Source organism: Hipposideros armiger, unplaced genomic scaffold (genome assembly GCF_001890085.2).
Source record: "Hipposideros armiger isolate ML-2016 unplaced genomic scaffold, ASM189008v1 scaffold_54, whole genome shotgun sequence".
Classification (NCBI taxonomy): Eukaryota; Metazoa; Chordata; class Mammalia; order Chiroptera; family Hipposideridae; genus Hipposideros; species Hipposideros armiger.
This window is the reverse complement of record NW_017731404.1, coordinates 333,187-361,004: the sequence shown is the minus strand read 5'-3', so window position 1 is coordinate 361,004 and position 27,818 is coordinate 333,187. Positions and strand designations below refer to the sequence as shown.

At 52.5% G+C, this 27,818-nt stretch overlaps 1 protein-coding gene across 1 annotated transcript in view; it reads left to right on the top strand.

Moving 5' to 3' along the window:
* Nucleotides 1-26,663, top strand: part of PREX1 (phosphatidylinositol-3,4,5-trisphosphate dependent Rac exchange factor 1) — a 175,999-nt gene extending 149,336 nt beyond the window's left edge. The window contains exons 21-40 of the mRNA XM_019640950.1: nucleotides 71-191; nucleotides 2,265-2,452; nucleotides 2,740-2,901; nucleotides 3,562-3,772; nucleotides 4,211-4,487; nucleotides 7,134-7,340; nucleotides 7,934-8,022; nucleotides 9,301-9,383; nucleotides 9,546-9,636; nucleotides 11,428-11,556; nucleotides 13,140-13,181; nucleotides 14,202-14,422; nucleotides 17,030-17,129; nucleotides 19,393-19,536; nucleotides 19,626-19,740; nucleotides 21,220-21,286; nucleotides 22,372-22,544; nucleotides 22,939-23,041; nucleotides 23,334-23,401; nucleotides 24,982-26,663. Of these exons, the coding sequence (XP_019496495.1) occupies nucleotides 71-191; nucleotides 2,265-2,452; nucleotides 2,740-2,901; nucleotides 3,562-3,772; nucleotides 4,211-4,487; nucleotides 7,134-7,340; nucleotides 7,934-8,022; nucleotides 9,301-9,383; nucleotides 9,546-9,636; nucleotides 11,428-11,556; nucleotides 13,140-13,181; nucleotides 14,202-14,422; nucleotides 17,030-17,129; nucleotides 19,393-19,536; nucleotides 19,626-19,740; nucleotides 21,220-21,286; nucleotides 22,372-22,544; nucleotides 22,939-23,041; nucleotides 23,334-23,401; nucleotides 24,982-25,024 (2,634 nt within the window). The 3' untranslated portion in view covers nucleotides 25,025-26,663. The remainder of the gene's footprint in view (nucleotides 1-70; nucleotides 192-2,264; nucleotides 2,453-2,739; nucleotides 2,902-3,561; nucleotides 3,773-4,210; nucleotides 4,488-7,133; nucleotides 7,341-7,933; nucleotides 8,023-9,300; nucleotides 9,384-9,545; nucleotides 9,637-11,427; nucleotides 11,557-13,139; nucleotides 13,182-14,201; nucleotides 14,423-17,029; nucleotides 17,130-19,392; nucleotides 19,537-19,625; nucleotides 19,741-21,219; nucleotides 21,287-22,371; nucleotides 22,545-22,938; nucleotides 23,042-23,333; nucleotides 23,402-24,981) is intronic.
* Nucleotides 26,664-27,818: the final 1,155 nt, after the last annotated feature.

Below are 27,818 nucleotides of genomic sequence, written 5' to 3'. Positions count from 1 at the left end.
CCGTGGCCCGTCCCTTCCACCCTGGGCTCCCAGTGTCGTGGCTGCTCCTCTTACTCTGCTCCCCACACAGGGCCTGTACCAGTGGGTCTACCACACCCACGAGGATGCCCGGGAGGCCCGAGCCAGCCAGGAGGTGCCCGGCGAGGACCCCAGTGGTGAGGGGGCCCGGGAGGAAGACCAGCCTGACTCAGGTAATGGGACAGAGACTCCAGCGGGGACTGGGTCCTTTTCTATGTCTACACTCCTCCCTGAGCCCAGCCAGTCCATCTTGACCCTATTGGTTCTGTATTAGTTTCTAATTGCCGCTGTAACAAAGCACCACAAACCTGGTAGCTTAAAACAGCACACATTTATTATCTTATTGCTCTGGAGGGCAGAAGTCCAAAGCGAGTCTCACTGAGCATCAGTCAAGGTGTCAGCAGGGCTGCGTTCCTTTCTGGGGCTTTAGGGAAGAACCCATTTACTTGCCTGTTTCAGCGTCTAGAAGCTGCCTGCATTCCTTGGCTCATGGGCCCCTTCCGCCATCTGCCGAGCCAGCAGTGTTGGCCCGAGTCCGTCTCACCCTGCCATCTCTCTAATTCTGACGCTTATGGCTCCATCCTCCTCATTTAAGGACCCTTGTGATTACATTGGGTTCACCTGGGCAATCCATTCTAATCTCATTGTAAAGTCATCTGATTAGAACCTTAGTTCCATCTGCCCACAGAAATTTCCCCTTGCCATGTAACAGAGCACTCGTACAGCGTCGGGGGATGAGGAAGTGGGCGTGTTTTAGGGACCACCACTCTGCCCATCACGAGCGCCCACATTTATCTCTCCAGCGCAGCCTCAGCCCTGAACTCCAGACTTGTCTTTCTACCTGCCACCCCCTCGATGTCTAACAGGCATTGCAGATGTTGCATGGCCAAAATTGAACTTTTGATCTTTTTCTGCTTTTCCCCTCAGTGTCCCATCTCCATCTTTTGAGATTCTCAGGCCCGAGACCTTGGAGCCCTTCGTGGCTGTTCTCCTTCTCGTGTATCCCTCCACCTAGATTCCAGCAGCACACCTGGTTGCCTCTGCCTTCCTCATGCATCCAGAATCTGACCACTTCCCACCACCTCCATCACTGCCTGGTCTAAGCCACCACCATTTCTCACCAGGACTATTGCAGTAGCCTACCCACTGTTGTCCCTATCCTGCCTTACCTCTCCTCCTGTGGGCTAGTCTCAAAAAGCAGAAGAGAACCTTCCAGTGTCTCCTGCCCTACTCAGGGCATAGACTTAAGTCCTCATCATGGTCTCCCAGCCCAGCTTGGCTCTCTAACCTCACCACTCATTGCTTTCCCACTTGCCCTCTCTGCTCCACCTGTTTCAGCCTCTTGTTCTTAAATGTCAGATGTATGCCTGCCCCAGTGCCTTTGCACTTGCAGTTCCCTCTACCTGGAATGCTGTCCTCCAGAGTACTTCATATCTCACGCTCCTCACCTCGCTCAGCTCCCTGCTCAAATATTACCTCCTCAGAGAGGCTACCCTGAGTGCCCTGATTAAATAAGCCCTTTATTCCTGTGTCCCCTTATTCTGTTTTATTTTTCTTCATCACATGTCTTAGTTAACATATATCATGCAGTGCCTGCTTCATCTCCTAGATACGTCACTACCTAGTTCTGTGGCCTCTGAGGAGTCACTTAGCCTCTCTGGGCCTGTGTTAATCAGGACTGAAACTGGGCTATGTGAAAACATCGACTTAGGAAATTAAAAAGTCTGAGCTTGCGTGCAAGCTCCAGGTCTGGTTTTGATCCAGTGCTTCATATAGCCTCACGAGGCGTCTCTGTCGCCAATGCTCAGCTCTGCTGTCTTGGTTTCTCTATTACATGATATTTTCTCCGCACAGTGACTCTGGCAGCTTGGAATCCAGTTGAAAAAGAGAACATCTCCTTCTCTTTGTAGATCCAACAAAAGTCCCAGACTTCACTCTCATTGGCCCAGCTTGGGTCACATGCTTGTTCCTGAACCAATCACTGTGAATAGGGGAAGGGAGCAGGTGGGAGATCCCCTTGTCTGAGCTACACAGACTGGGAATGGGGCATAAGGGTTGATTTCTAGAGGGAAAATCTAGGACAAGGGGTGAACAATAGTGGGCTGGCAAAAAATGAACAGAGCTGCAGCACAGGCTTCAGTTTTCCCATCTGTCTACCAGGAGCTGTCCATGGTGCTGGGTCAGGGGGCCAGCTGGCTTTGGGGTGGAGCCCCCTCCTCAGGGTTGCCTGTCCTTTTGGCTTTCAGCCTTCCCCCTGCTGTCCCTGGGTTCCCAGCTGTGCCTGCATGAGGACAGCCCTCTGGTCAGCCTGACCGTGGACAATGTGCACCTGGAGCATGGCGTGGTGTACGAGTACGTGAGCACAGCAGGTGTCAAGTGTCACGTGCTGGAGAAGATCGTGGAGCCCCGCGGCTGCTTCGGCCTCACTGCCAAGGTCTTGCTGGGCACTGCCTTGCCCTAGGGTAGGGTGGGGGTGGAGCTGCCCGATTCCCATTTCCTCAGAGTTAGCCTGGAACCTTGGATTCTAGTCCCTGCCTCACCACTTTGTAGTCTTGGGACTCAGGAGAGTGAGTTACCTCTTTAGCCTCAGTTTACTCATCTGCAAAATGGGCCAACGATAGACATGACCTCACGTGGGTATTCCAAAGAGTCAGGTAGATAAACCACGTAAGACCCTCCCTGGCACATAAGAGTGCTGAGGGGATTTGAATGTGTCTGCAGATCCTCGAGGCCTTCGCTGCCGACGACAGTGTCTTTGTGCAGAACTGTGGGAGGCTCATGGGTCTGAGCAACAACATCAAGACCATGTCCCATTACGAGTTCCGTAACATCTGCGACATCAAGCTGGAGAGCATTGGCCAGAGGATCGCCTGCTACCAGGAGGTACCTGTGCCCTACAGGGTCTCAACCTGGGGTATTTTGATTGTCAGTGTCAAAACCCACCCTCAACTTAGCTTAAACAAGCAGGGAAAGGTATTGATTTGTAGTGCTGAAGAGCCCAGAGGTGAGCTTCAGGCATGGTTGTATCCAGATGTCACTGTCACACGAACGTGGCCTCTCTCCTCTTGTTTTCCTCTGTTAGGTGTGCTATCAGGCTGGCCCTTCTCATGTGGTGACAAAATGCCCCCACGGTAGCTCTAACCTTAGCAATTGCAGAAGCAAAGGAACTCTATGAGTCCTTTTATTGGCTTGGCCTGGGTCCCTTGCCTGGCTCTGCTGGTCACTACAGGAATGCGAGGCAGCCTTCCCTGAACCTCATGGACTGTGGGCAGGGGGGAGACGGTTCCTCGAGCACATCTCACATGTGTAGCTGAAGTGGGGAAATGAATGTGGGTTGGTACTCAGGCCTAGGTTTCTCCAGACTTTTCCTGAAATTTGGATCCAGTGAAAGATCGTGCAGGAGAATTCACTTTTCCATTTGGAGCTATTGGCACTTTGTCCAATTTGGAATGTCTAGTCTAGGCCAGGTTAAAGTGGGGACTGGGAGTGGGCCAGAATTCCCAGACCCCTGAATCACAACCCCTAATCCCCCATCTTTCTCAGTTTGCAGCCCAGTTGAAGAGCAGGATCAGCCCACCCTTCAAACAAGCAACCCTGGAGCCCCATCCATTGTGTGGCCTGGACTTCTGTCCCACCAATTGCCACGTCAACCTTATGGAAGTGTCCTACCCCAAGACCACGCCCTCGATTGGCAGGTCCTTCAGCATTCGCTTTGGTCGCAAACCCTCCCTCATCGGCCTTGACCCTGAGCAAGGTACCTGTGTCTTGTTAGAAATTGTGTTTGGATCTCACACTACATACACTTAAACAGAAACATGTGTGGAGGCCAGTGATCCAGGGCAGGAACGATGGCTCCACAGTCACCAAGGATCTAGGCCCTTCCATCTTTGTACATCATCATCTCTAGATGTAGCTTTCATCCTGAAAGATGTCTCATGGTACAGAAGGGCTGCTGGAGTACCAGTCATCATGTATGCAGTCTGGGCAGGAAAAAGATCACAATAGCTAAAAACATAGGAGCACCAAACGGAAACTTTCTTCTTGAAATAATCTAGTGGATTAAAATAATATTTAAAAGGGAAAATTTTCTCATTCATTGGGATCCTAGAAAAGGGGTTTATATACCTCTGTCCAGGAGGGTTGTGGGTGTCTGGGCGCTACTTCCAAGCGAGCTCTCCCTTTCTCTGTGTAGGTCACCTGAACCCTATGTCCTACACCCAGCACTGCATCACCACCATGGCTGCCCCGTCCTGGAAGTGCCTGCCTGCTGCTGATGGGGACCCGCAACACCAGGGTCTCCACGACAGCAGCTTTGGGCCAGCCACTGGGGCCCTGGGACTGGAAGACCGGGGCCTAAGCTTCCTCCTCAAGCAGGAGGACCGTGACATCCAGGATGCCTACCTGCAGCTCTTTACCAAACTGGATGTGGCCCTGAAGGAGATGAAGCAATACGTCACCCAGATCAACAGGTGAGCCCGGCCTCGCTAACACTCTGGGTTGGGGCAGAGAGTGTTAGAATCGGGATTCTTTGTATTGGGGGGCTTTCCTGCACATGATGGGCTATTTACCAGTATCCCTGGTCTCACTAAATGCCAGTAGTATCCCTGGTCCCTAGTTGTGACAACCAAAAATATTTTCAGACATTGCCAAGTTCCCCCCCTTGTGGGGTGGGGGACAACATCACCCCTGGCTGAGAACCGCTACGCCAATAAAATGATGGATGCAGGCAGCAATCCATCAGTAGAGGCTAAACTATTTGGTGAAAGGCTTTGGAACTTTATAATTTTAATATTGCAGAAAGAGACAGCTGGACTTGTTGTCCCTTTTGGTGTGATGCAACAGGACACACACTCACAGCACCACCTATTTCTCACTAACAGAAATTGCACCCTTCTCTAATCAGAGATCTAGGTCTCACTGCTTGGCTGTAGGTTAGAAGATGGTGACATGGCACCTTGGGGACACAGTTGGCCAAATCCAGAGGGTGGGTGATTCTAGATGACAAGTGACCCGGTTTCTTTAACAGATAAATGATGGGGGGTGGGGAGGGGAGCAGGTACAGGAAGGAGGGGGATCTGTCAGAGAAGAGACTTGAGGGACATACCAACCACGTACAGCACCTGGACCTGGTGAGGGTTCTGTTTCTAACACACCATCTGTGAGAAGACCCTTTTGAGACCATCAGGGACACTTGAACATGGACTGGTACTAGGTGGTATTAAGGAATTATTCGTTTTGTTAGGTATGGTAATAGCAGTCTGGTTATGTTTAAAACAGCTTCTCAGCCTTGACACCATTGACAGTTGGGCTGGAAAATTCTTTGTTGTGGGGCTGTCCTGTGCATTTTAAGATATTTATCGGCATCCCTGTTCTCTTCTCATTGAATGCCAGCAGTTCCCCCCACCCCCACCCCACTTCACTTGTGACAACTGAAAATGTCTCTGGAAGCTGGTTAATGTTTGCCCCTCAGGAAACATGCCAAATTGCTACATGTTTCCTGGGGTGGGGGGCAAAATCACTCCCAGTTGAGAACCATTGCTTTAAAAGAAAGTCCTTATGTGCTGGAGACGCATATGGAAGTGTCTACAGAAGAAATTTATGATATCCTAGACATGTTTTAAATACCCCAGGAAAATAAAAAGCAACAGGAAAGATTGAAGAAACAAAGGCGGACCCTGAGCTGCCGTTGTTAAAGCTGGATACGGGGGACCTGGGGTTCTTCCTGCTGTTCCCTCTACTTTTGTGTATGGTGTAAACTGTCCATGATAAAAGAAAAATATTGTAGGGTCTGGAGCCAGGAGGCCTGGGTTTGAATCCTGGCCCTGCCACGTCCTGGCTGGGCAAGTCATTTAACTTCTCTGAGCCTCAGTTTCCTCATCTGTAAAGTGGTGCTGAGCACAATACTGACGTCATTGAGAGGTAGCAGGATTATATCAGCCAGGGTTTACTGAGCACCTGCAAGGCACCAGACACTCTCCGAAGCACTTTACATATTTTAACTCCCTTAATCTTTATACCAGCCTAGATACTAATGTTACTCAGTTTTACACATGAGAAAGCTGAGTCTTAGAGAGGTTAAATAATGAGCTGTAGGTCTTTAAGCTAGGAAATGGCCGCACTGGGATTTGAATCCGGGGCCTGTGTATCTTAGAAACCTGTGTGTTTGACCATTATACTCTGTGCTGTGGGTTGACAAACTATGGTCTATGGACCAAATCCAGCCCACTGCCTGTTGTGTTTTTTATTGTTATTTATTTATTTATTTAAATTTTTTTTTCTTTAGATTTTTTTTTTAATTGGGTGAGGGGAACAGTGTTGGGGAATTGGGGAAGGGGAACAGCCAAGTTGTTGTCCTTCAAACTTAATTGTGGAGGGCGCAGCTAGCTCAGCTCCAAGTCCAGTAGCCATCCGGCAGCCTGTCGCTAGCTCGTGGCCGCTCAGCTCAAGGTGCCGTGTTTAGTCTTTAGTTGCGGGCGGGCGTAGCCCACCACTGAACAGGCAACCTTGTTGTTGGGAGCACATGCTCTCACCAGCTGAGCCATCCTGCCACCTGTTGGGCAGCTAAGTGGCAGCTCAGCTCGGGCACAGCTCACTGGCCCATGTGGGAATCCAACTGGTGACCCTGTTGCTCAGAGCTTGCGCTCTTAAGCAAGCTTTTAACCAACTGAGCCACTCGGCTGGCCCCGTGTTTTTTTTTTAATAAAGTTTTATTGAAACACAGCCATGACCATTCATTTACATAGTCTATGGTGCTTTCACACTAGTGCGGCAGAGTTGAGTAGTTGTAACTAAGACCAAATGGATTACAAAGCTGAAAAGATGTGCTCTCTGGGCCTTTACCGTTTCCCAGTCCTGTTCTATGCCCTTGAACCTTGTGTAGCTTGGCCTTGACATAAAGAACCTCTGTGTTTTCACGCCCCCAACAGGAGGAACAGTGTATGCACACCTCCATTGTTGCTGGTGTGATTTTCAGGGAAGGGATATAAAGCATTTGATGGTTCTCTCTGCTTAAGGTGATAGGTGAGGCTTGAGGTCAGGGCCTTGCCTGGGCCCTCCGTGGAAGCCATTAAAGCCGCGAGCATGTGCCTCTAAGTTCAAAGTCTTTGCCTCCACAGGCTGCTGTCCACCATCACGGAGCCCACCTCAGGCGGCTCCTGCGATCCACCTTTGGCTGAGGAGGCCTCATCCTCGCCACTGGTCAGCGAAGAGAGCGAGATGGACAGGACTGACCATGGAGGCATCAAGAAAGTGTGCTTCAAGGTGTCTGAGGAAGATCAGGAGGACTCGGGTCACGACACCATGAGCTACCGCGACTCCTACAGGTGGGGGCAGCCCTGGGTGTTGTGTGGGACGTGATGGGGAAGGCCCGTGGGACAGTTGAGGCCACTGACCTCTGGGAGAGTCAGAATTAGTGGGACATTTCCCAGGAAACCGTGGGTGGGGGCACTGTTGCTAAACCATGTGGTTCCGGGGGTGGAGGGTATCTAAGCCCCCAAAGCACATCCCACATGCCCCCCCTCTCAGTTCCCCTGCCCCAAGGCTAATGTTTCAGGGTCTGTCCCCTTGTGGGGACATGTCAAGTGTGGCGTGTGCAGGGGTATCCAGCGACAAGGCTGTCCCATGAGGGGAGTGACAGAAGTTTACACCCAAATGAAAACAATTCATTGCCCTGCTATTTCTGTGTTTCTGTGCTGGGGCCTAGAAATGTTTCTCCACCGTCAGACACAGAAAACCAACCAGGACAACCTTCCCTGTCCCTGGCACTGGCTGTCGGCCTGGAGCGCCCTCTCTGGGCCAGTTGTCCATCCGGGGAGCCAGGGGTTTTGTCTACACTCCAGAAAGCGGGTTCTGGGTGCCAGGACCAGGGGGTGTGAACTGGAGGATGACGCCTCTTTTCCTCTCTGCTCCTTTGCAGCGAGTGTAACAGTAATCGGGACTCTGTGCTGTCCTACACCAGCGTGAGAAGTAACAGCTCCTACCTGGGCAGTGACGAGATGGGGTCTGGTGAGTGCAGTGGCTCGTGCCGGAGGAGAGGGGGTCTCCCCAGCGAGATTTTGTTGTGTTTATTTTTATTGTACTATGCTTTATGTTACATTATTTGGTATTATCTTACATAGTATGGTAGTATCTTTCCTTTCATTCGCTCGTTCAGCATCTTTTATTGAGCACCTGTTTGGTGCTGGGGTCCGAGCAGTGAATGAAACAAAAGATCCTGGCCCTTATAGAGCTGACGTTCTCCATGAGATGTCACGGACATGGAACAGATGAAAACATACACGATGCAATTACAGATTGTGATGAGTGCTCTGATGTCACTAAAATAGGGTGGCCTCATGGTTTCCGTAAAAATGACCCATGCTCAGACCAAAACTTCAAAGGACACAGAAAAGTTCAAAAGAAGTGCGTGGAAATAAGAGCCTCATCCTCTTCCCCAAAAATGACCATCAATTACATTTGGACACCATTGGCGAGCACGTAATCCTGCACAGATGGACGTGTGGGTGGATGGCTGAAAGAATAAACAGATATAAATAATATCCTATAAATTATACTGTACTTGCAACTTTTTCTGAAAGACGGAATTTGTTTTTATTTTAGTTTCATTGATTTCAGCCTTTAAAATTTTTCTTTTGTGACTAGGCCAGACATCCCCATGGTTCATAATTCGAATGGCAGGTGGTGACAAGCCTTCCTCCCACCCTGATAACCCAGCCTCCCAGTGCCTAACCTCCCATTGTCGCTGCTGTCTTATGTAGCCTTCCAGAGGCAGTCTGTGCATAAAACTTTCATTTTAATTATACTTCAATTTAACAGAAGAAAAAGAAGCTCAAGCAAAATTAAAGCTATTGCTGAACTTCAAGTAAATATTTCATCACATAGGATATTCAGCCCCAAAAACTGTCCCTGGGGAGGTTTTAGGAAGGAGCTTACACGTGACAGCTGATTTAATTGAAACAGCTGGGGGGTGGGTAGGAGACTCGGGGTCCTGTACCTTCTCTCTGGTTCTCAGTTTCCTCATTTGCAGAATGGAAAGAATAGCAATGACTTAAATTGTGGAATGCTTTCGTTCATTTTCCCTGCTGTACAGATGGAGAAACGGAGGCTCAGAGAGGTCAAGGGATTTGCCCGGTGTCCCACAGCCAGGGCCTGGGTCTATCAGACTCTGAATCGCTGTGGGTTTTGGAGCTCTGTAGCTACTACGTCACCTTGTTGGAAAAGAAGTTAGAAAGGTGTGAGATGGAACAGGAATAATTGATGGCTGTGGCTTCTTCCTTCTGCCAGGGGACGAGCTGCCGTGTGACATGCGGATCCCATCAGACAAGCAGGACAAGCTTCACGGCTGCCTCGAGCACCTCTTTAACCAGGTAGGACCTTTGTTCCCACCCCTGGCCGGACCTTGGGTTCCTCTCATCACCCCTGAGGAGAACCTATAATCCAGGGGCCGGGGCAAGGGCTGTGGGTCATGGGGTTTCCACAACCTGGAAGGCCACAGGGGCCACGCTAACCCAGAGCTTCCTGCCACCCAGGTGGACTCCATCCACGCACTCCTCAAGGGGCCAGTTATGAGCAGGGCTTTTGAAGAGACCAAGCATTTCCCTATGGACCACAGCTTGCAAGGTGAGCAGAGAGGAGTCCCTCGGCAGGACTAGGAATGACATCCCGCATCCAACAAGGAGACAGATGGCCTACAATGGGGATTGTGTGCTGGACTGGCTGGGGGCAGGACACGCAGGTCACACTCTCCGCTTTGCCCCTCTCCTGCCCAATGGCTATGGCTAGTCCAGGGGTCAGCAAGTTCAGCCCATGGGCCAAATGCAGCCCATGGCTCAGTTTTGTACACACTGAGCTGATAATGATTTTTTTTTCATTTATAAAGAGTTGTAAAACAAAACAAAGAAACAAAGAATATGTGACACAGACCATATGCCCTGCAAAAGCCCAAAACAGTTTCTGTTTGGCTCTTTCCATTAAAAGTTTGCGGACCCCTGGGCTGGTCCCTGAGGCTCTCGGGGCCTCTGTTTTCCCATTTGAAACAGGAAGGAGGGAACTGGAGCACGATTTGCCAAACCTCAGACACCCGCATCCCCCTTTCATCATTTTAGCCATATTCACAGAATCTACCCACATCTTTATATTTTTGAAAACCATATTCACTTCCTGCCTGTACAATTATTAAACTTAACCTTTTTGAAAAAGTTATCTCCCTTTCAAAAATTTAATTTTGAAAGGAACTTATTAAACTCCCTATATATGGAAAACCAATATAACATGCCATACAATAATGATGACCATGATAAATCCAATGGAAAATGTCATGGTACTGTATAGTCAGGTACTGCTGCCTGCCCAGAACACTTTGTTCTTTATTTGTGAGAGGGATCAGTGAGTTCAAGAAGTGTTAAGGACATACCAGCACCAAATTGAGGCTTTCTTGAAATGATTGAGAGAAGAGTTGACTTGTGTGTTCTCTCACCTATCTTTCCTCCCACCTCCCCATCCACCCACCCATCCACTCACCCACCATCCAACCGTATCCAGCCACCCACTCATCCATTCATCCAGTAAGTGACTCCCAGGAACCAGCTTGTGCAGGCCTTGTGCTGGGCACTGGGGACCCTAAGATGTATGTGACACTGGCCCTGACCTGAGGGGGCTCCCAGTTGGATGCAGGCAGTTACTTCTAAATAAGGGTAGGAAGTGGTGAGAAGTTGGGGTGCCCTAGCTCAGCTGCCCCTTCTGCTGTCTCAGGATCACCCCTCCCAGGGATAGACCCCAGAAAGCAGAAGCATCAAACCCAGAGGAACTCAAACCATAAATATCTCAGAAACCTGGGACCCCGTAGCAGGAAAGAGGCCAGAGGAACAGGGGCCTGTGTCTGCCTGGCCTTTGAATGGTGCTGTTGGGGCCAGGTTCAAGTCCCAGCTCTGTCACTACCCAGCTGTGTGACTTTAGGCAGGACACCTTCCCACTCTGTGCCTGGGCTTCCTTCTATGTATAGGGAAAAGGTTACACTAGGTTATAACTCATGTGCCAGCTCGACTGGTGTGGCTGTGAGGAAGTAGTACCTGAGAATCCTGTGACTATGTCCAGGCTTAGGAGAAAAGAATGCAGTGATTGATTTGTGATGTCTGCCCTGGATTGGTTTCAGCTGTGCTGACCATGCCTCAGACTAGCAGGAGTGCTGAGATCGATGAGTGATGTCTGCCATGGGTGTGGTACTGGAAATCAGTAGCACACTTACCATGCATTTGCCCTCCACGGAGCAGATAATACCCAAGAGCCCTGCCAGCATCCTCGATGGAGGATTCTGAGCTTTGGAATCTGGTGATGGCACATAGGCCTTTGTGCCACCTTTCTCCAAAGCTAGCTCTGTCCCTTTCCTGCCCTCATGTCACTTTCCTGCCCCAGAGTTCAAACAGAAAGAAGAGTGTACAATCCGTGGCCGCAACTTGATCCAGATCAGCATTCAGGAGGACCCCTGGAACCTCCCCAACTCCATCAAGACCTTGGTGGACAACATTCAGAGATACGTGGAAGGTCAGCCGGGCAACGTGGGGGGTTTGTGGCCTTTGGTTCTTAATGTGGAAAGATGAGGAAACCCAGGTTTCTCTATGCCCAGGGGGAGGATGACAAGAGCAGGTGTCCCCCTTTCTCAGCTGAGTGTCCTGCCCTGGACAGGGCCTTGGGACTTACACATTTGATGAAGGAGCTGCTGATTTGGGGTGCCTGGGGTTTCCTTGCAGGGTCAGGAAGCTGAGAGGCCTGACTTGTTCCTTTTTAACTTCTGAAATTTGTGCTTTTAATTCAATTCCTTGTATTTATTATCAAGGTCACAAGCTGGGGGCCCCCTGATCAGACTTGGGCCCACACATAAGTTTTGATGCTATAACATAAAAAAATGTGAATCAGCTGCCAATGTTTATCATTGGAGATTGCACATAAAAATCTAAATTTCTGGCTAGTCTTGAATAGTTACGAGATGCGGCACTAGCTGACCTACAGTCCCCACAGCCACACTTGCTGGAAACGAGTGGCCGCTGCCTCTTAGATGGGAGAGTGGTACCTTCCAGTTCAGCACAGTCCCCACCATTCCCTGCTTCCTGGTGTCTGCCTCATGCATCTTACATTACCTGCCTGGGTCTTGACAGCATTTGAGTCTGGGACTTCTGGGTTAGAAGGACCCCAGACTAGGGAGACATTTGACCAGGATAGCAGGAGGTGCGAAGCCTCAGAGCGATTTCCCCAGGAACAGCAGCCTCTGGGTTAGAAGCCTGTGTTGGCACTGAGCTGTCCTCTTTTCCAAAACTGTAACTGGTTAAGAACAGGGACTCTGCGCCAGTTTGCCAGTGCTCGAACCCCAGCTCTCCCGCTTACTGGCTGTGTGATCTTGGCAAGTTTCTTGAGTTCTCTGTGCCTCAGTTTCTTCATGTGTAAAATGGGTTCATACCTCCCTCATGTGTTGTGGCGAGGACTGTGTCACTACCCAGGGCAGTTAGTACAGCGCCCGGCACACAGGAAGTCCCTAGTAAGTGTATGCTGTCATGGCCGCCAGCCCTGTGTCTTAGTGCCTCTCCAGGACGGAAAGTATCTCAAGAGGCCAAATCCAAAGGCTTTTCAGCTTTTTCTTTTAAGCCCCTTTGGGCCTAAGAGCCTTTTTTTGATGGAAAGAGACCAGGATGTTAAGCCTGCGTCTGGAAGTTCTGAGCTTTGTCTACACGTGTGTAATAATGCTGTGGCTGCGGAGGTGTGCATACGTGCCTGAGTACACCTGTGAGCGTGTGTGGGCCTGAGTGTGCACCTGCATGTATGTGCACATGCAAATGTGTGCTCATGTGTGTACAAGGTGTGGGCTGGGGGCCCTGTCCCAGGAGTTGGAGGGGTTGGTTTCAGTCTCTGTTTGGCGGGCGCATGTAAACAGCTGGGGTGCAACTAACAGTTGGCGTTCTATCCCCTGGAATTCACCCAGCATTCAGTCATAGCTTCTTTAGCACAACTGTACATACCCACAGGTCCACTACAGAGGGTTCGGAGCTCAGGCTGAGGGGAGGGCCCAGCTCTGCTTAAACCTTCTGCTAACTCCTCCAGGCCCATTTTCCTTTCTCTACCCCTTCTCCTTCCAGATGGCAAGAACCAGCTGCTCCTGGCCTTGCTGAAATGCACAGGTGAGGGCTTTGAAGCACACACCCAGGTATATCCAGGAGAGGCCACCCTGGCAGTGGATGCTCTTGACCACAGCCCAGGGAAGGCCTCTTCTGCCAGCTGAAGTTGACTGTCCCCTGGTCATCAGGACCTGCACGTGGAGAAAGTTACGTTGTGCCTCTCACACCTCTAATAGCTAGCTAGACCTCGCTCTTGTGTCCAGGGGACAAGTGTCAGGGCCCTGGAGCCAGGAGCCGTATGTCTTGCCGCCTCGCAGGCCTGAGCAGATCTTGACAAGGACATGGGCTAGAGGACCAATGACTAGCAGGCTCTTTGTCAGCTGAATCCGCAGCCCCAGCTGGGACTCTCTACCCGGCAGATAGTCGGGAGGAGGAGAGGGCTGATGGGGGGCTCGGGGGAGCTGGGGGGTGTTCTGTCCCTCCCTTCTTTCCAGAAACGATCAGCCAAGGGGCAGCTAAAATAGGATCTAGGTCAGAATTGGTCACTGAAAACCAGTTGGCCAGAGCCAGTCATCGGCAGTAACCCCTTCCAGAAGACTGGGACCCTGAAAGAGTGATTGCCCAAACTTGGTCAGTTCTGCAAACCATGTCAGGGGCAAGGATGGAGGGGGAGTGGGAAGGAAGAAGGCACACTTCTCAAAACTAGAGAAAATAGTAAACTGCATTTCTTAAAACATGGCGCTTGGCAGAATGCTTGGCGTCATTGGCATTCAACCAGTCAAGGCCGAGAAACCCCCTAATAAACGGAGAAACAGCTGAGGCTAAGGGTTCAGGGGAAGCCTTAGGAAGGTCACAAGACAGATAGGTCACTGAGAAAATGGAGTTTTTTCAGCACATTGGCCTTGCTTTTGGAGAACTGGTTTTTGTGGCATTGGCTTTTGGTGGTGGGGATTGATTGTGGCAAGTTGGCCCAGAGGCTAATCCGGTGGGGAGGGGGTTGGTTCTGCTGGGTGGGGCTTGGGGGTTTGGGCCTGCTGGTGACACCAGAGCACCAGCCCAGCGAGGCCCCTCCCTACCTTCCAGACACCGAGCTGCAGCTGCGGAGGGACATCATTTTCTGCCAGGCCCTGGTGGCCGCTGTGTGCACCTTCTACGAGCAACTCCAGGCGGCCCTCAGCTATCGCTACAACAACAACGGCGAGTACGAGGAGAGCAGCCGGGATGCCAGCCGCAAGTGGCTGGAGCAGGTGGCGGCCACCGGTGTCCTTCTGCACTGCCAGTCCCTGCTCTCGCCGGCCGCTGTGGTGAGTGAGGGCAAGAGGGAGCAGGTGCCCCTGGGATCCTGGGCAGGAGAGCTCTGGCTTGCTCACTCAGGCTCTCACTCACCCCCTGGTTCATTCAGCAGCTGTTTGTTGAGCACCTACTACGTGCCACTGTTAGAGGCACTGGGGAGCCAGCAGTGAACAAAGCACAGAGTGGTACTCAGGGATCTTAAATCCTAGTTGGAGGAGATAGGCTTAAACAAAGCAGTAAAATAGGTGGTGTAGACCAGTGGTTCTCAGCCAGAGCAGTTGTGCCCCCCAGGGGACACTTGGTAATGTCTGCAGACATTTTAGGTTGTCAGAATTGAGGGGAGAGGAGGTACTACTGGCACATATAGAGGCCAGGGATGGTGCCGCTAAGCATCGTACAATGCACAGGATGTCCTCCCACCCCCGAGCATTATCTGGCCCTAAATGTCAGTAGTGTCACACTTGAGATAACCTTGTATATAGTGATAAGGGCTAAGGAGAAAAATTAAGCAGGGAAGGCAACAGGTCGGTGTGGGGTGGCAGCAATTGAAAGCTTTGATAAGGTGGCCAGTGAAGGCCTCACTAAGAAGGTGACATCCGACCTAAGAACTGGAGGGGAAAGGGTGAGCCATGAGGATACTGGGGAGGAGCCTTCCAGGCAGAGAGAACAGCAGGTGCAAAGGCCCTGAGACAGGAGCTTGCATGCAGTGTTGAGAATTAACTGGGCTCGGACGGTGCGGGGTCTTGCAGGCCTTTGTAGGAATTTGGCCGTTATTCTGAGTGCGTGTAAGCCAGGGGAGGGTTTTAGGCAGAGGAGCAACAGGATCTGACTTTGACCCTTACAGAGTCACCCATGCTGGGTGCGGAAGACTGAGGACAAGGGCAGGAGCTGGGAGGCCAGTGATGAGGATTGTGTAATAATCCAGATGAACTTCCTTGGTGCAAACAGCATTTCATTCAATCCCCTCAGTAGCCCTGAGGCAGGTCCTTTACACCTACGTTTTAAGGATAACACTGAGGGAGCCAGGTTTGAACTTGGGGAGACTGACTCTAGGCCCGGTAACCCCTAGGCTGCTGCCCTGCTTTCTCTTTATCCCTGATCCCCCTGTCCCTCCACTCCAAGGGCTCAGAATCAGGTGGGTCCCTCTGCTGGCCCAGGGGAGGCAGAGCCAACGACTCATCCTTTTGGGGTGCCAAAGCCTCAGAGACGATGTCCCCCAGAAATGCAGCTGGCTCCTGCACCCCATGTACCCCTCCACACACACACACACCTCTGCATCCCTTAGCCTCCTAGACATTTTCCCAGGCGGGGCTGAAGGCCGCCCCTGCAGGCTGTTGAGAAGCATGGCCTTGTCGCGCCCCCTGTTGGCCGATTTTGCACACAGGCGCTGCCACCTGGTCCCTGGAAAGTGCCGCGGGGCCTGGAGAGGCAGCCGGGAACCCCCAGCCCTCTTCTCAGATGAGGACCCCGGGGCCTAGTGCGTTAATTCACCAGTCACCACGATGCGCCAGGCTCTGGGTACTGGGGGCCTGAAGCTCACTTTCTAGTTGGGCGGAGTAGATTGGGAAGGGAGGAACAGTGGGGAGAGGTGGAAAGAAGGGGCGTTATGCAGAAGGCATAGAAGATGATCGAATGTGTTTGGATTTAAATGGTCAGAGATGGCCTCTCTGAGGTGACACAGGTGACGGTTGAGCTGAGACCTGAGTACCAAGACAGCCAGCTAGGTAAATGGTCCGAGGAAGAGTGTGCTGGGCATGTGCAGAGGTCTGAACAGAGGCCATTGTGGCTGGAGGGAGAGCATGCCAAGGGGGTTGGGGGATGAGGTCAGCGAGGTCACAGCCGCAGGGCCTGGGTCTTCATTCTGGGAGCAGAGGGAGGGTTTGGAGGCTTTGAGTGGGTGAGCAATATAATTTGAGTTAAGTTTTTCAAAGATAACTTGTAGTCACGGGGGAACCCCAGGAGTCTGACTCTAGGCTGGGTAACCCCTGGGCTGCCCTGCTCCCTCTGCATCTCCTCTTTATCCCTGGTTGCCCCTTGTTTGGGGAAAGGGTGGCAGAGGGAGGCCTGTGAAGAGGCTGGTATGGTCCTCCCGGAGAGACGATGGAATCTTGTATTGGGGCTGGTGAGGGGAATGGAGGGACGTGGATGGATCTGGGGTTCGTTTTGGAGGCCAACCCATCAGGACTTGGTGATGGGCCATGTGTAGGGTGAGGGGAGCGAGATGTCACGAAGTCCTGAAAGTTAACAGTTTGGGGCTTAGGCAGTTGGGCGGGTGCTGGTGCCCTTTGTTGAGATGGGACCTGCTGGAGGGGGTTGAGGAGAAAAACGAGGACTTGCATCTGGGCTGGTTAAGTGTGAGATGGTTGAGTCGGATTGCTGGGCTGGCTCAGGTAAGATACCCACCCAGCATATTACAGCAGAGATGGGTTCTGAGCGTGAGAGGTACAGGACAAGCAAACACGTTTTTGTGGCCAGCCCTGGAGAGCCCAGCGCAGATCCTTGGTCCTGGTAGGGCCCCAGCCTGGTATGTCGACTAGACTTGAGTCACAGCATCTTGAAGTGAAACCCCAGGGCAGGGGTGGCATCTGAGACTCCTTTGTCCTGTGTTCCCCCTGCAGAAGGAGGAACGGACCATGCTGGAGGACATCTGGGTGACCCTCTCGGAACTGGACAATGTCACCTTCTCCTTTAAGCAGCTGGACGAGAACTACATGGCCAGTGAGTGACTCCTCCCACCCCACCATGACAGTGGGGTTCTGGGGGAAGGGGCTTCTCTGGGGTCAACCTGTCCTTCCCTTGCCACCAGGCCAGTTGCCCAAGGTTGACCCAGGACCCAGCACTTTCAAACCTCATGCTTCCAACATGAGTCTTAAAGCCGAACCTTAGGGCCACATATGGAAAAAGAGGGGTTTCTTTTTGTATAAATCCAGATTTCTCCAATAGCTGCAATAGGGAACAACAACCAGTATCCAGTTCTTATTAAAATTTCTAGAGATAATCTTCTTTGGGGTGAAGACTTGTTAAGATTGTCTAAGGACTTATACTGTAATTTTCTTTCTTCCTTTCTTCTTCCCGCCCTCCTGCCCATTCTTCCACCTGCCCTCGTACAAACCTCTCATCCATTTACTTATCCATTCACCCATCCACCATCCCATCTCCCATCCATCCATCCTCCATCCATCCATCTCCCATCCATCCATCCATCCATCTCCCATCCATCCATCCATCCATCTCCCATCCATCCATCCTCCATCCATCCATCCCCCATCCATCCATCCCCCATCCATCTATCCATCCATCTCCCATCCATCCATCCATCTCCTATCCATCCATCCATCCATCCATCTCCCATCCATCCATCCATCCATCCCCCATCCATCTATCCATCCATCCATCATCCATCCATCCATCCATCCCCCATCCATCCATCCATCATCCATCCATCTATCCATCCATCAATCCATTACTCCGTCACCCACCTATCCACGCATCCATGATTATGAGCTCATAATATGTGCCATGTGCAGTTTTAGGTTTGGGGGCCACAATGGAGAGAAATACGGCCATGGTCCCTGCCCACCTGGAGCCCATAGTCTAGCCCAGTGGGTCTCAGTCCTGGCTTTCATGGAATCCTCCTGGGAGCTTTTCAGAGATACTGAAGCCCAGTCCCAGCTGCCCTGGTGATTCAGATTCAGTCTATAGTGTGGATCCTGGGCACTGGGATTTTGAATGGCTTTCAGGTGACTTTGATGTATAGCCAGGACTGAGAACCACTGGGCTGGGTTCTAGGGCTGTGGCTCTGCCAATGTGGTCCCTGGACCAGCAGCACCTGGGAGCTTATTATTATTAGAAATTCTCAGGCTCCACCCCAGACTTCCTGAATCTGAAACTCAGAAATCTGTGTTAATAAGCCCTGCAGGTGATTTTGAAGCACAGTGCTCTAGGTCAGTGTTTATCAACCTTTAAAAGTTATCATCTCCGTCAGGAGTCTGTTTAGACAGTATTTTCCTTATTGCAGTACCCCCATGAAAATTTAATACACAGATAAACTGTGTATCTGTTTATGTGCTGTATGTATATCTGTACTTTATACATAAAAAGAGGAAGTTTTTATGTGGGTTTTTTTTTGCCCTCCCCCAAGAACCAATTTTAACCTCCTTGGGGGGTGATGTTGCATAGACTAGAATCTGTTGAAAATGCATAGAATAGAGTCTAAAGGACAACAGGTGTCGTTTCATGTAACAATTGGAATTGATTGGCAGTAGCTGTCTGTCTATATGCAAGCTGGGCTCAGGGAGAACTGTGGATTGATTAGTGATGTCTGCCGTGGACGTAGGATTGGGTGTGAGCACCACCCCAGCCGTAAGCTCTTCCCTATGGGTGTGAATCACATGCAGGTCCTGTTTGAGGGCAGCGTTTGCCAGGCAGAGTTTCTGGACAACCAGGTGAGGGGTACAGGGAGCACTGGGGAGGCTCTGAAGACACATACTGACAGCTCCCCAGCTGGGCAGAATCACTGTCAGGTCTCAGAATCAAGCAGTAGAAGCTGGGACCTCTTAAAAGAGGCAGAATGGGAGGTCAGAAGAGGCTGCTCTTCTGAGTGTGGGAGGACCAGGGTGTCTGAGGTTACCCCAGAGGGTGGGAGGGCAGGGGGGTCTGATGCCATTGCTCTGTGGTAGGAGACAGAGTCATCCCAGGATGCTACCGTCAAGGCGAGAGGCAAGGGGGTTTCTAAGGCTGTCCCCCTCAGGTGGGGAGAACAGGGAGACCCCAGGACACCACTCTGGGGGACTGTGAGCCTGAAAGTTCCAGGCTAATACTTTGAGGCTGGGACGATAGAGGGGTGGGGAGAACAGGGAGGTCCCAGGCCGCCACAGCGAAGGTCTAGAAGGAAGGTCTGAAGCTGCCCAACCAAAGTGGGGCAGGGCTCCCCTAGGCCTTGGTGGTGACCCACCCTGCCCCCCCCCGTGTCCTCCCACAGACACCAATGTCTTCTACCACATCGAGGGCAGTCGGCAGGCGCTGAAGGTCGTCTTCTACCTCGACAGTTATCATTTCTCCAAGCTGCCCTCCCGCCTGGAGAGTGGGGCCAGCCTGAGGCTGTACACTGTGCTCTTCACAAAAGGTGAGCTTGCGGGTACTGAGTACGGCCCGTAGGAGCGGGCCAAGGCCACTGAGCACACTGGGACCCAACCGCCCCTTCTTCCTTCACAGCTCTGGAGAACGTGGAGGGGCCACCCGCTCCAGGCAGCCAGGCTGCGGAAGATTTGCAGCAAGAGATCAACACCCAGTCCCTGGAGAAAGTTCAGCAGTATTACCGCAAACTCAGGTACCTGCCTGGGCTACACGTTGGGGACAGCAGTCCAGACATGCCACGGGGAGTGGATGTTAGCCTATGAGACACCAGACAGGTCCCCCACATGCGAGTGGGCAACATGCCTTTCCCTGAACACCTACTGTGTGCCGGGCCCTCTGGTTACACACGTTCATCAGATTCTCACAAGAGTCACGGGCGGCCATTCTAACCCATCTTACAGATGGGGAAACTGAGGCTCAGAGCATCTACCTAGTTGGCCCAAGGTCACACAGCTAGACAGTGGCTGCGCTGAGCTTGGGACTAGGTCTGTTTGGCTTCAAAGTAGGATCCTCCAACTGAGAGGAGCTGCCTGTTTCATTCAGAGTGGGGGTTGGGAGCTGGGACAGTGGCCCTGGGGTTCTTGGGGGTATGAGTAAGGGGTGTGGCCCCCAGGGCCATGGCCGTACTCAGAGGAGCCCCCCTGAGAGAAGTGGAGGGAGCAGGGGTCACATGTACCAGGAGAAGCTTCAGGCCCAGAGAAGCAGCTCCCACAACTACCTCTCACCCGGCCCCCCTTCTCCTCACCTTCTCCCTCCATGAAAAAGGCAGGCTGGGGATCAGGAGACGGGGGTTTCGGGGAGTGGGTGAGGGCGTCACCATCTTGGGTCCCGGCTTTACCATTTGGAAATGGGAAAATGATGCTTTCATTTGTTGGTGGATGGAAAACATCCAGCCAGGTTATTAAAACTGACATCTCTTTGGATTGATCGATGCCACCAATCTGTTCCGTGCCATTTGTTGAATATTTAAAATATTGCCTCTGTGATCATTCATGCTTCCCTTCCTCCACTCAGCACATGTTAATCGAGACCAGGCCAAGCTCTGTTGCTTACTTGGGAGTCAGCAGGGACCAAACAAAGCCACTTCTTCATGGAGCATAGATTCTAGAGCAGCAGCTGTCTGGCCCACCCCCTGTTTTTGTCAATAAAGTTTTATTAGCACACAGCCATGTTTATGCATGTAGGTACCGTCTGTGGCTGCTTTTGTGCTACAATGGCTGAGCTGAGTAACATCTCAGTAGAGACCGGTCCACACAGCCTAAAATATTGACCAGTGGGGCCTTTACAAAAAAGTTGGCTGAGCCCTGTTCTAGAGGGGGAGTGAATGATAAACCGATGAACAGAGAGCAATGTGATGTGTCAGTGATGACAGCACTCAGAGGAAAGATATAGCAGGACCAGGGGATAGAGAGTGGGGGTGTCGGGTGCTGATTTGGATGGGCAGTCCGGGAGATGTGGCACTTGAGTGCATGGCGAGGGGCCCTTCTTACTTCTCCCCAGGGCTGTTGGAGGAACAGGTGTCTGCGGGCATGGAGAGCTGTGCCCCCAAGGAACTCTCAGTGGTTTCTTTCAGAGAGTTGTCGGAGGGCAGAGGGGCTGCGGCTGCAGTGGGCTCGAGGCGGCATGAACAGCGGGCATGGCGGCTCCCCTCACCCCCATCTTTCTCTCTCAGGGCATTTTACCTGGAACGGTCTAACCTGCCCACAGATGCCAGCACCACGGCGGTGAAGATAGACCAGGTGTGTCCCCCTTCCCTCACCCAACTGTGGAGCTTGGGCAAGGCTGGGGGCTCTCAGGTCAAGACCGGGAACACAGGGCCCAGGGTGGCATCGCAGCCAGAATCCTGGCAGAGCAGCCCTAGGCCTCTGCGGGGCTTCATCCTGGAAGCCTCCTGGCTTAACTCCCTGCCCATTCTAGGAATTCCAGCTTCTCCCCACTGCTGTGGAATCCCTTAGATGACTTATTTTCGCTGGCACCCCCTCACTTGTGCCTCCCTTGTCTTCCTTGTTTACCACTGCATTTCTCTGAAGCCGGAGCCAGATGTGGCCATGCAGTGTTCTTTTGGTTTGCTTGTTTCAAGTTCACTGCCAACATTCGAAAATCAAAAGATTTCCCATGAGATGGAGGCTTCTAGCTTTTCTTGAGAAATGGAAAGATCTGGCTGCCCAGGGCCCGCATTCCCACATGTTACAGTTGGCCTCTTGAGGGCACGCGCTCCAGGCCTCTCACCCGTTTTCTAGGCTCAGGCAGGCCTCAAATTTGAAAGTGGTTTTGGGGGCACTGCCCTCGGATGGTGAGGCTGGGGGCTGCGAGAGCAGTGGAGGGCATGGCCCTTTGGGGGTTGGTAGCCTGGCTGGGAGAATATTAAGATGACACAGGAAGAATTGGCGAATAGCATTTTGTGTTTCCACATGGTGCTCGAGGAAAACGGGGGCAGAGGGAAGGCTCTTAGGGCGGCGCCGCATGAGGTGGCCGTGATGGTTTGGAGAGGACAGGAAAAGCCACTTCATTGAGGCTTAGTTGGGGGCACACCTGGACAGGTAAAGAAAATGAGATCAGAAGGTTAGGCCTGAAATATATCATGAACACAGTGCCAGCTTCTGGGGCACTGGGGAGCCACAGATGGTCCTTGAGTAGGGGTCATGGAAGGTGACTTGGGCTGTAACCCTCAGTGAGGGGAGCCGGGAGGACAGCTTCAGTAGCTGAGCTGGACTGGAGGGAGACGATGGGGTGGAAGGCCTGGTGGGGACCTCCTCCAACTGTCCCGGTGTGTGTGTGTGTGTGTGTGTGTGTCTGTGTCTGTGTCTGTCTGTCTGTCTTGCAGCTGATACGTCCCATCAATGCCCTGGACGAGCTCTGCCGGCTCATGAAGTCCTTCATTCACTCCAAACCTGGTGCCTCTGGGAGCTTGGGCGCTGGCCTCATCCCCATCTCCTCCGAGCTCTGCTACCGCCTGGGGGCTTGCCAGATCGCCATGTGCGGCACGGGCATGCAGAGGTGAGCTCTGAGCTGGACACTGGGACTGTCACAGAGAACGGAAGAGGCAGAGGGGTTAGAGGGGTGCGGAGAGTGAAGCAGTAAAACTCTGTGCGCGGGAGTGTTGGCAGCCAAGGAAAAGCCTGAGCAGGTGGGAGGGGGTGGCTGGGTGTGGGGGGGTTCTCCTCTGAGAGGATACCTGGGGGGGTAGGGAGCGAGTCCAGCAGTTATCTGGGGCGTGGGGCTGTTCTCAGCCCTGAGGCAGGAGCTCCCCCGGGGAGAGCAGGACGTGAGGCCGAGGGCCCTGCCTGGCATGATGGGCAGTGATGGTCAGGGTGCGTGAGGTCTCAGGGGCCGCGGTGGGGTAGGGAATGGCCCCGTCTTACCCACCATTCCTCTTGCCCCTCACCTGCAGGAGCACCCTGAGCGTCTCCCTGGAGCAGGCGGCCATCCTGGCGCGGAGCCACGGGCTGCTGCCCAAGTGCATCATGCAGGCCACGGACATCATGCGGAAACAGGTGAGGCGGCCCTACAGCCAGGCGCCGCCGGGACCCCGCTGGGTGCAGCGCACCCTGGCCCGGGCACCCTGGGCTGAGGGATGGTGTGCATCAGCTGGGGCAGCATGAGAGGCCGTCTGCGGACTGGGTGGTCATCAGCCCCGGATGTGGCCCTTCTCCTCATCTGGAGGGGGCCCTGGATTTCCATTTCTGGGCCCCCCCCAATACTCCCCTGTCCTCACCACACCGTACCCACATGCTGTTTCAAGTGCCCTGAACTCTGTGCAGAGGCCTCATGGTTCTTTTTTCCCAGGGCCCCAGGGTGGAGATTCTGGCCAAAAATCTGCGGGTCAAGGACCAGATGCCCCAGGGTGCACCGCGGTGAGTGGCTCTCCCACCCGCCCTCCCACCCTCCAGGCTGAGCTGAGGGGGCCGATTTTCCAAGAGCCATCTGGCTTCCCACCCGCCCTCCCTCTCCTTCTGCCATCAAACTTCTGGCCTCACCTCAGGCAGGCTCCCTGGTGGTCATATGGGGCTCCACCCTCATTTATGGGGGCCTCACTTCCGGGGGCCACAAATACGCTCAGTCTGTTACCCCCAGAGGAGCTCCCACTTTGGCTGGGAAGGTGGGACAAGGCCCCAGAGCCACCCATGGGCAACGATTTGGTGCAAACCCTCATCCGTCCCCTCCACCCCCCTTCTCGGCCGCCCTGCTGGCCTCAGAGCCTCCGTCCACCTGCTGCTTCCTGTCCACACGACCCCATCATCTCTCCATGTGGATTTCAGACAGCCCCCCGGTACCATGTGCTGCCGCCTTTCCCAGAAGTTACTCATTTTAGTCCATCCTCTCGCTCCATCCCCACTGTCCCAGTTTTCTATCAACATCTGCCTGCGATTTTTCAACAATTTTTTATTTTGAAATAGTTTGACTCACAAGAAGTTGCAAAAGTAGTACAGATTGTTCCCGGGCGCCCTTCAGCTCAGCTGTCACGTAACCACGGGACATTGTCAAAGCTAGGGAATGGCACTGGCGAAGTACAGCAGCTCGCACGCAGGCCTTACTGTTTCACCAGTATTTACCTGCACTCTTTTAACCCTCATTTCTTTTTAATACTTTCATATATTAACTTACCCTGCTCCAGGCTTCATTGTAATCTCTTTACCTATATTAACTCATTTGCCCCAAGCAATAACCCTGCGAGCAATAAGATACTGTTATCATCCCTCATCCCGAATTGGTAGGTGGGGACACTGAGGCACAGAGAGGTTAAGTATCTTGCCTGAGGTCACACAGCTAGTAAATGGCAGAGCTGGGATTCTGAACGCAGCAGTGTAGGCCTGGGAGCCAAGCTCCTAACTGCCGAGCTGCCCTGTTTCTCTCCGTGGCCCGTGTCATCGCAGCTGCCTCCTGCCTGGTCCCCCTGCTGTTGTTCTCCCCACAGCAGCTCTTCCTGTCTCTCCTGCTTGGAACTCCATTAGTGGCTCTTTTTTACCTGAAGATGAAACTCAGTATCCCTCCCAACACAAGCATTAAGAAAACCAAGGCAGCTCTCTGTGTGCTGCAGGGAGAAGCCCCCAAGATTATATTAAATGAAAAAAGCTTGGGGGTAAAGCGCTGTGTCTAGTTTGCCACCACTAGTGTGGAAAAATGCGCACAGCCCCACACATGTAAACATACACCCACACACATATCTTAACACACAAATACACACACGCAGACGCATCTACAATTGTAAAGCGCTCGGCAGTCTGGAGGGAGCAGAGACTGCCTGTGGGGAAGGTCTAGACAGCTGAGGGAAAGCGAGAGCAGCATAAACATTTTTCACTCTGTATTTTTTTTTTATACCTGTGGAGTTTTGTTTTCTGGGCATGGATTATGTGTTCAAATAAAAATTGAAATAATAATAATAGGCCCCGGCCCACGCCGGCCTCGCCTCAACCTCTTTGCCTCCGTCCCCCAGGCTCTACCGCCTCTGCCAGCCGCCGGTGGACGGAGACCTCTGAACTCCGAGATGCACGGTGCTTGGCTGCGTCCTCCGGAGCTGGGATTTGGGAGACATAGGTTCATGCTGGCCTTCTCCAGAGCTGGCCCAAGGCCTCGGCTCCCGCCCGCTCCAGGATCTGCCCAGCCTTCCCCATTACCTTCTGTGAGGACAAGCGGCGGCCCCCACTGTCGGATGAGCTGGCTGATCAGCCCGGGTCCGGCACATTCTCCACGCTTCTGCCAGAAGCCCGAGCGGTGCTGGGGACCCACAGAGTTGATGGGGACAGCCAGGGCCGGGGCTCCTGCCCGCCAGTGCCCGGGACACAGGGGAGAAGCCGTGGGCGCTGCAGCTGGAGGCCTCACACTCAGCTCCCTCAGGATGACTCAACCTGCACTTTTGAAACCCCTGGTTTCCTTCTAAGTCCACATTCCAGGCGACACGTGCCTCCTCATCCTAGCTTCCAGATTTACTCCTAATCCTGTACTAACCTGCTCGGTGGACTCGGAAAAGCCGGGCCTCTGCCAGGAAAGACAGAGGGACAGGGCACAAGACCTTGTTACCAAGAGGACTCTTGAAAGCCGCACCAGCTCCCGGCAGCACCGCCATTGGAACTTGAGCCATCAGCCCTGGGCCTGAGATTTGCTCTGACTTTATTTATATGGCGTGAAATCTCTATGGTTTATTTTGGAGTTTTATGTCGTTGTTGATGTTGTCGAGACTGTCCCCCCTCACCCCTCCATTCCTCTCCCAAGTTGTGTGATTCTATATTTGATATTTTAAATTTCAAAGAAAGGTATATTGTCTAACAGGGGACCAACATAAGGTAGTATTGACAACTTTTCCCAGTCCTACTAAAAGCAAAAAAAAAAAAAAACCCACAAAAAACTAAATTATTGAAAATCCAAAAAAAGTCAGTATTTCACCCTCTTTAATATTAGGGTCAGAAGGTATCACTTACAGTATGGACTGTGATGCCTTTTCCCCTCGCCCCCAGCTCTCCAGCCGATGGTATTAGAATGAATTACTTTGCTCTCTTTGAATGACTGGCTACAAGGGTTTGAGAGGTGCTTGGGCCAGCTCTGGGGACTGCAGGGGGTTGAACCACCCCCCTGAGATGCTGTCCCACACAGGTGTGTGTCCTACAGGCAGGAGGGAGGGCCACTGGGAAACACTGGGTGGTGGCTTCTGTAATTTATTTTTTTGACTTTAGCTCAGAGCAGGGCATTCGGGGCTTCTCAGCCATCCGGAGAGACAGGAAGCCAACCTGCCCACATCTGGTCACCAGGACCCACGCAGGGACCCCCTCAGCATTTTGTCCCCTCCAGCTCCTGTACTCCAGCAGGGAAATGTCCTAGCTAAGGCAGAGAGGGGATGTCTTTCTGCTCTTGGCTGGTGGTGACATTCATGTGGGTTTCCCACTGCCCCTGAGGCTGAAGCCCCACCAGCATGCTGGCCCCTTGGGCCCCCAGGGGCCGCGTTCTTGAGCACTAGACTGCAAGAGGCCGGCTTGTTGCTGGACACTGGTGACGCTGATACAAACGAGGACCTGCTTTCACCCCGTGGGGGAAGCCGAGAGGGGCCCCTGAGGGCAAGGGCCTTGTGCACTGGTTTACTTTAAAATGTACAGATTCTTCTCATTAAAATCATGATAGATTTTTTTATTGTTATTAAAAGTCAGTTTATAATACAAATATCTTGATCTTTGGTGGGTTCCTTTGGGGCTGATCCTGGTGGTGTGGGGGTGGTGTGGCCAGCCCATGGCAGAATAAGCTGGGGCATCAAAGACAGCGTGGAGGATGGTTAGATCTGTACAGTAGGGGTCATTGAGCCAGCGACCCAGCATCAGCGATGTTTCTGAGCTTCATTTTCCTCCTCTAAAATGGGGACTGGATATATTTTCCCTTGCAGGAGAGCAGTGAGGACTATCCAAGATTGCACTGCGGGTTTGCGTGCCCGGAAAATAACGGCCTTTATATTGCATTTCACCTTTATTTTGGATTCTGAGCTCCGATTTCACTGAGATGGTGGGAAAAAGGTGACTATTTTTTCAGGCATTCCCCGTCTCCTCCTGGATGTCATGCAAGGATTCAGGGTAGGTCCCACCCGTCTTCAGCGCAACCTGTAAAGCCCAATCAGGTCTAAGATCTGGGATCCGGGCTGGAATGGAGTTCCAAATAGCATGTAGCTGGGCTGGTTCTCGGCCAATCAGAGTCCACGCTGGCGCAAACGGACCAATCTGAACAGACGCCAGTGCAGATGCTGTGCGTGCCTGCGCACCTGGACCTGTTGTACAGGTCTCAGGCTGTGAGCTGGTTTTCACCTGCTTGGGCCCAGGCCGTCTCTATGAAGCTGCCTGGGTTCGTCTGCCCAGCCAGAGCAGTCTCACTCCCTGGGCCGGGTCTGACCTGCAGACCTGTCTTGCTAGGGCTGACCTAGGCCTGCCTCCCTCCCTCCCTCCCTTCTCTCCCACCCTATGCCATGCTGCCCCAACCCAGTCCTGCCATTTCAGACCAGAGCCCCTTCTCTTTTAATCTCTTTTCCTTCAAAACTAATCTGTCCCAGAGCTCATCCCCTCAAGGCCCAGATTGGGTCCCTCACCAAAGAGATAGCCTTGTGTCTTTCAATGGCAGGTTTCAGACTTCATCAGTGAGTGAATCCCGGTGGGATTTTGGCAGTGATGAACTGATTATTTAGAATGATCTGAGGCCAGTGTTTAGATCCAGGGAAAATCACGCTAAGGGAAGGGCTGTCACCTGAATCTACATTTGGGGTCAACAGGGAGGATTTGATGCCTTCAGGTAGACGCCTTTATA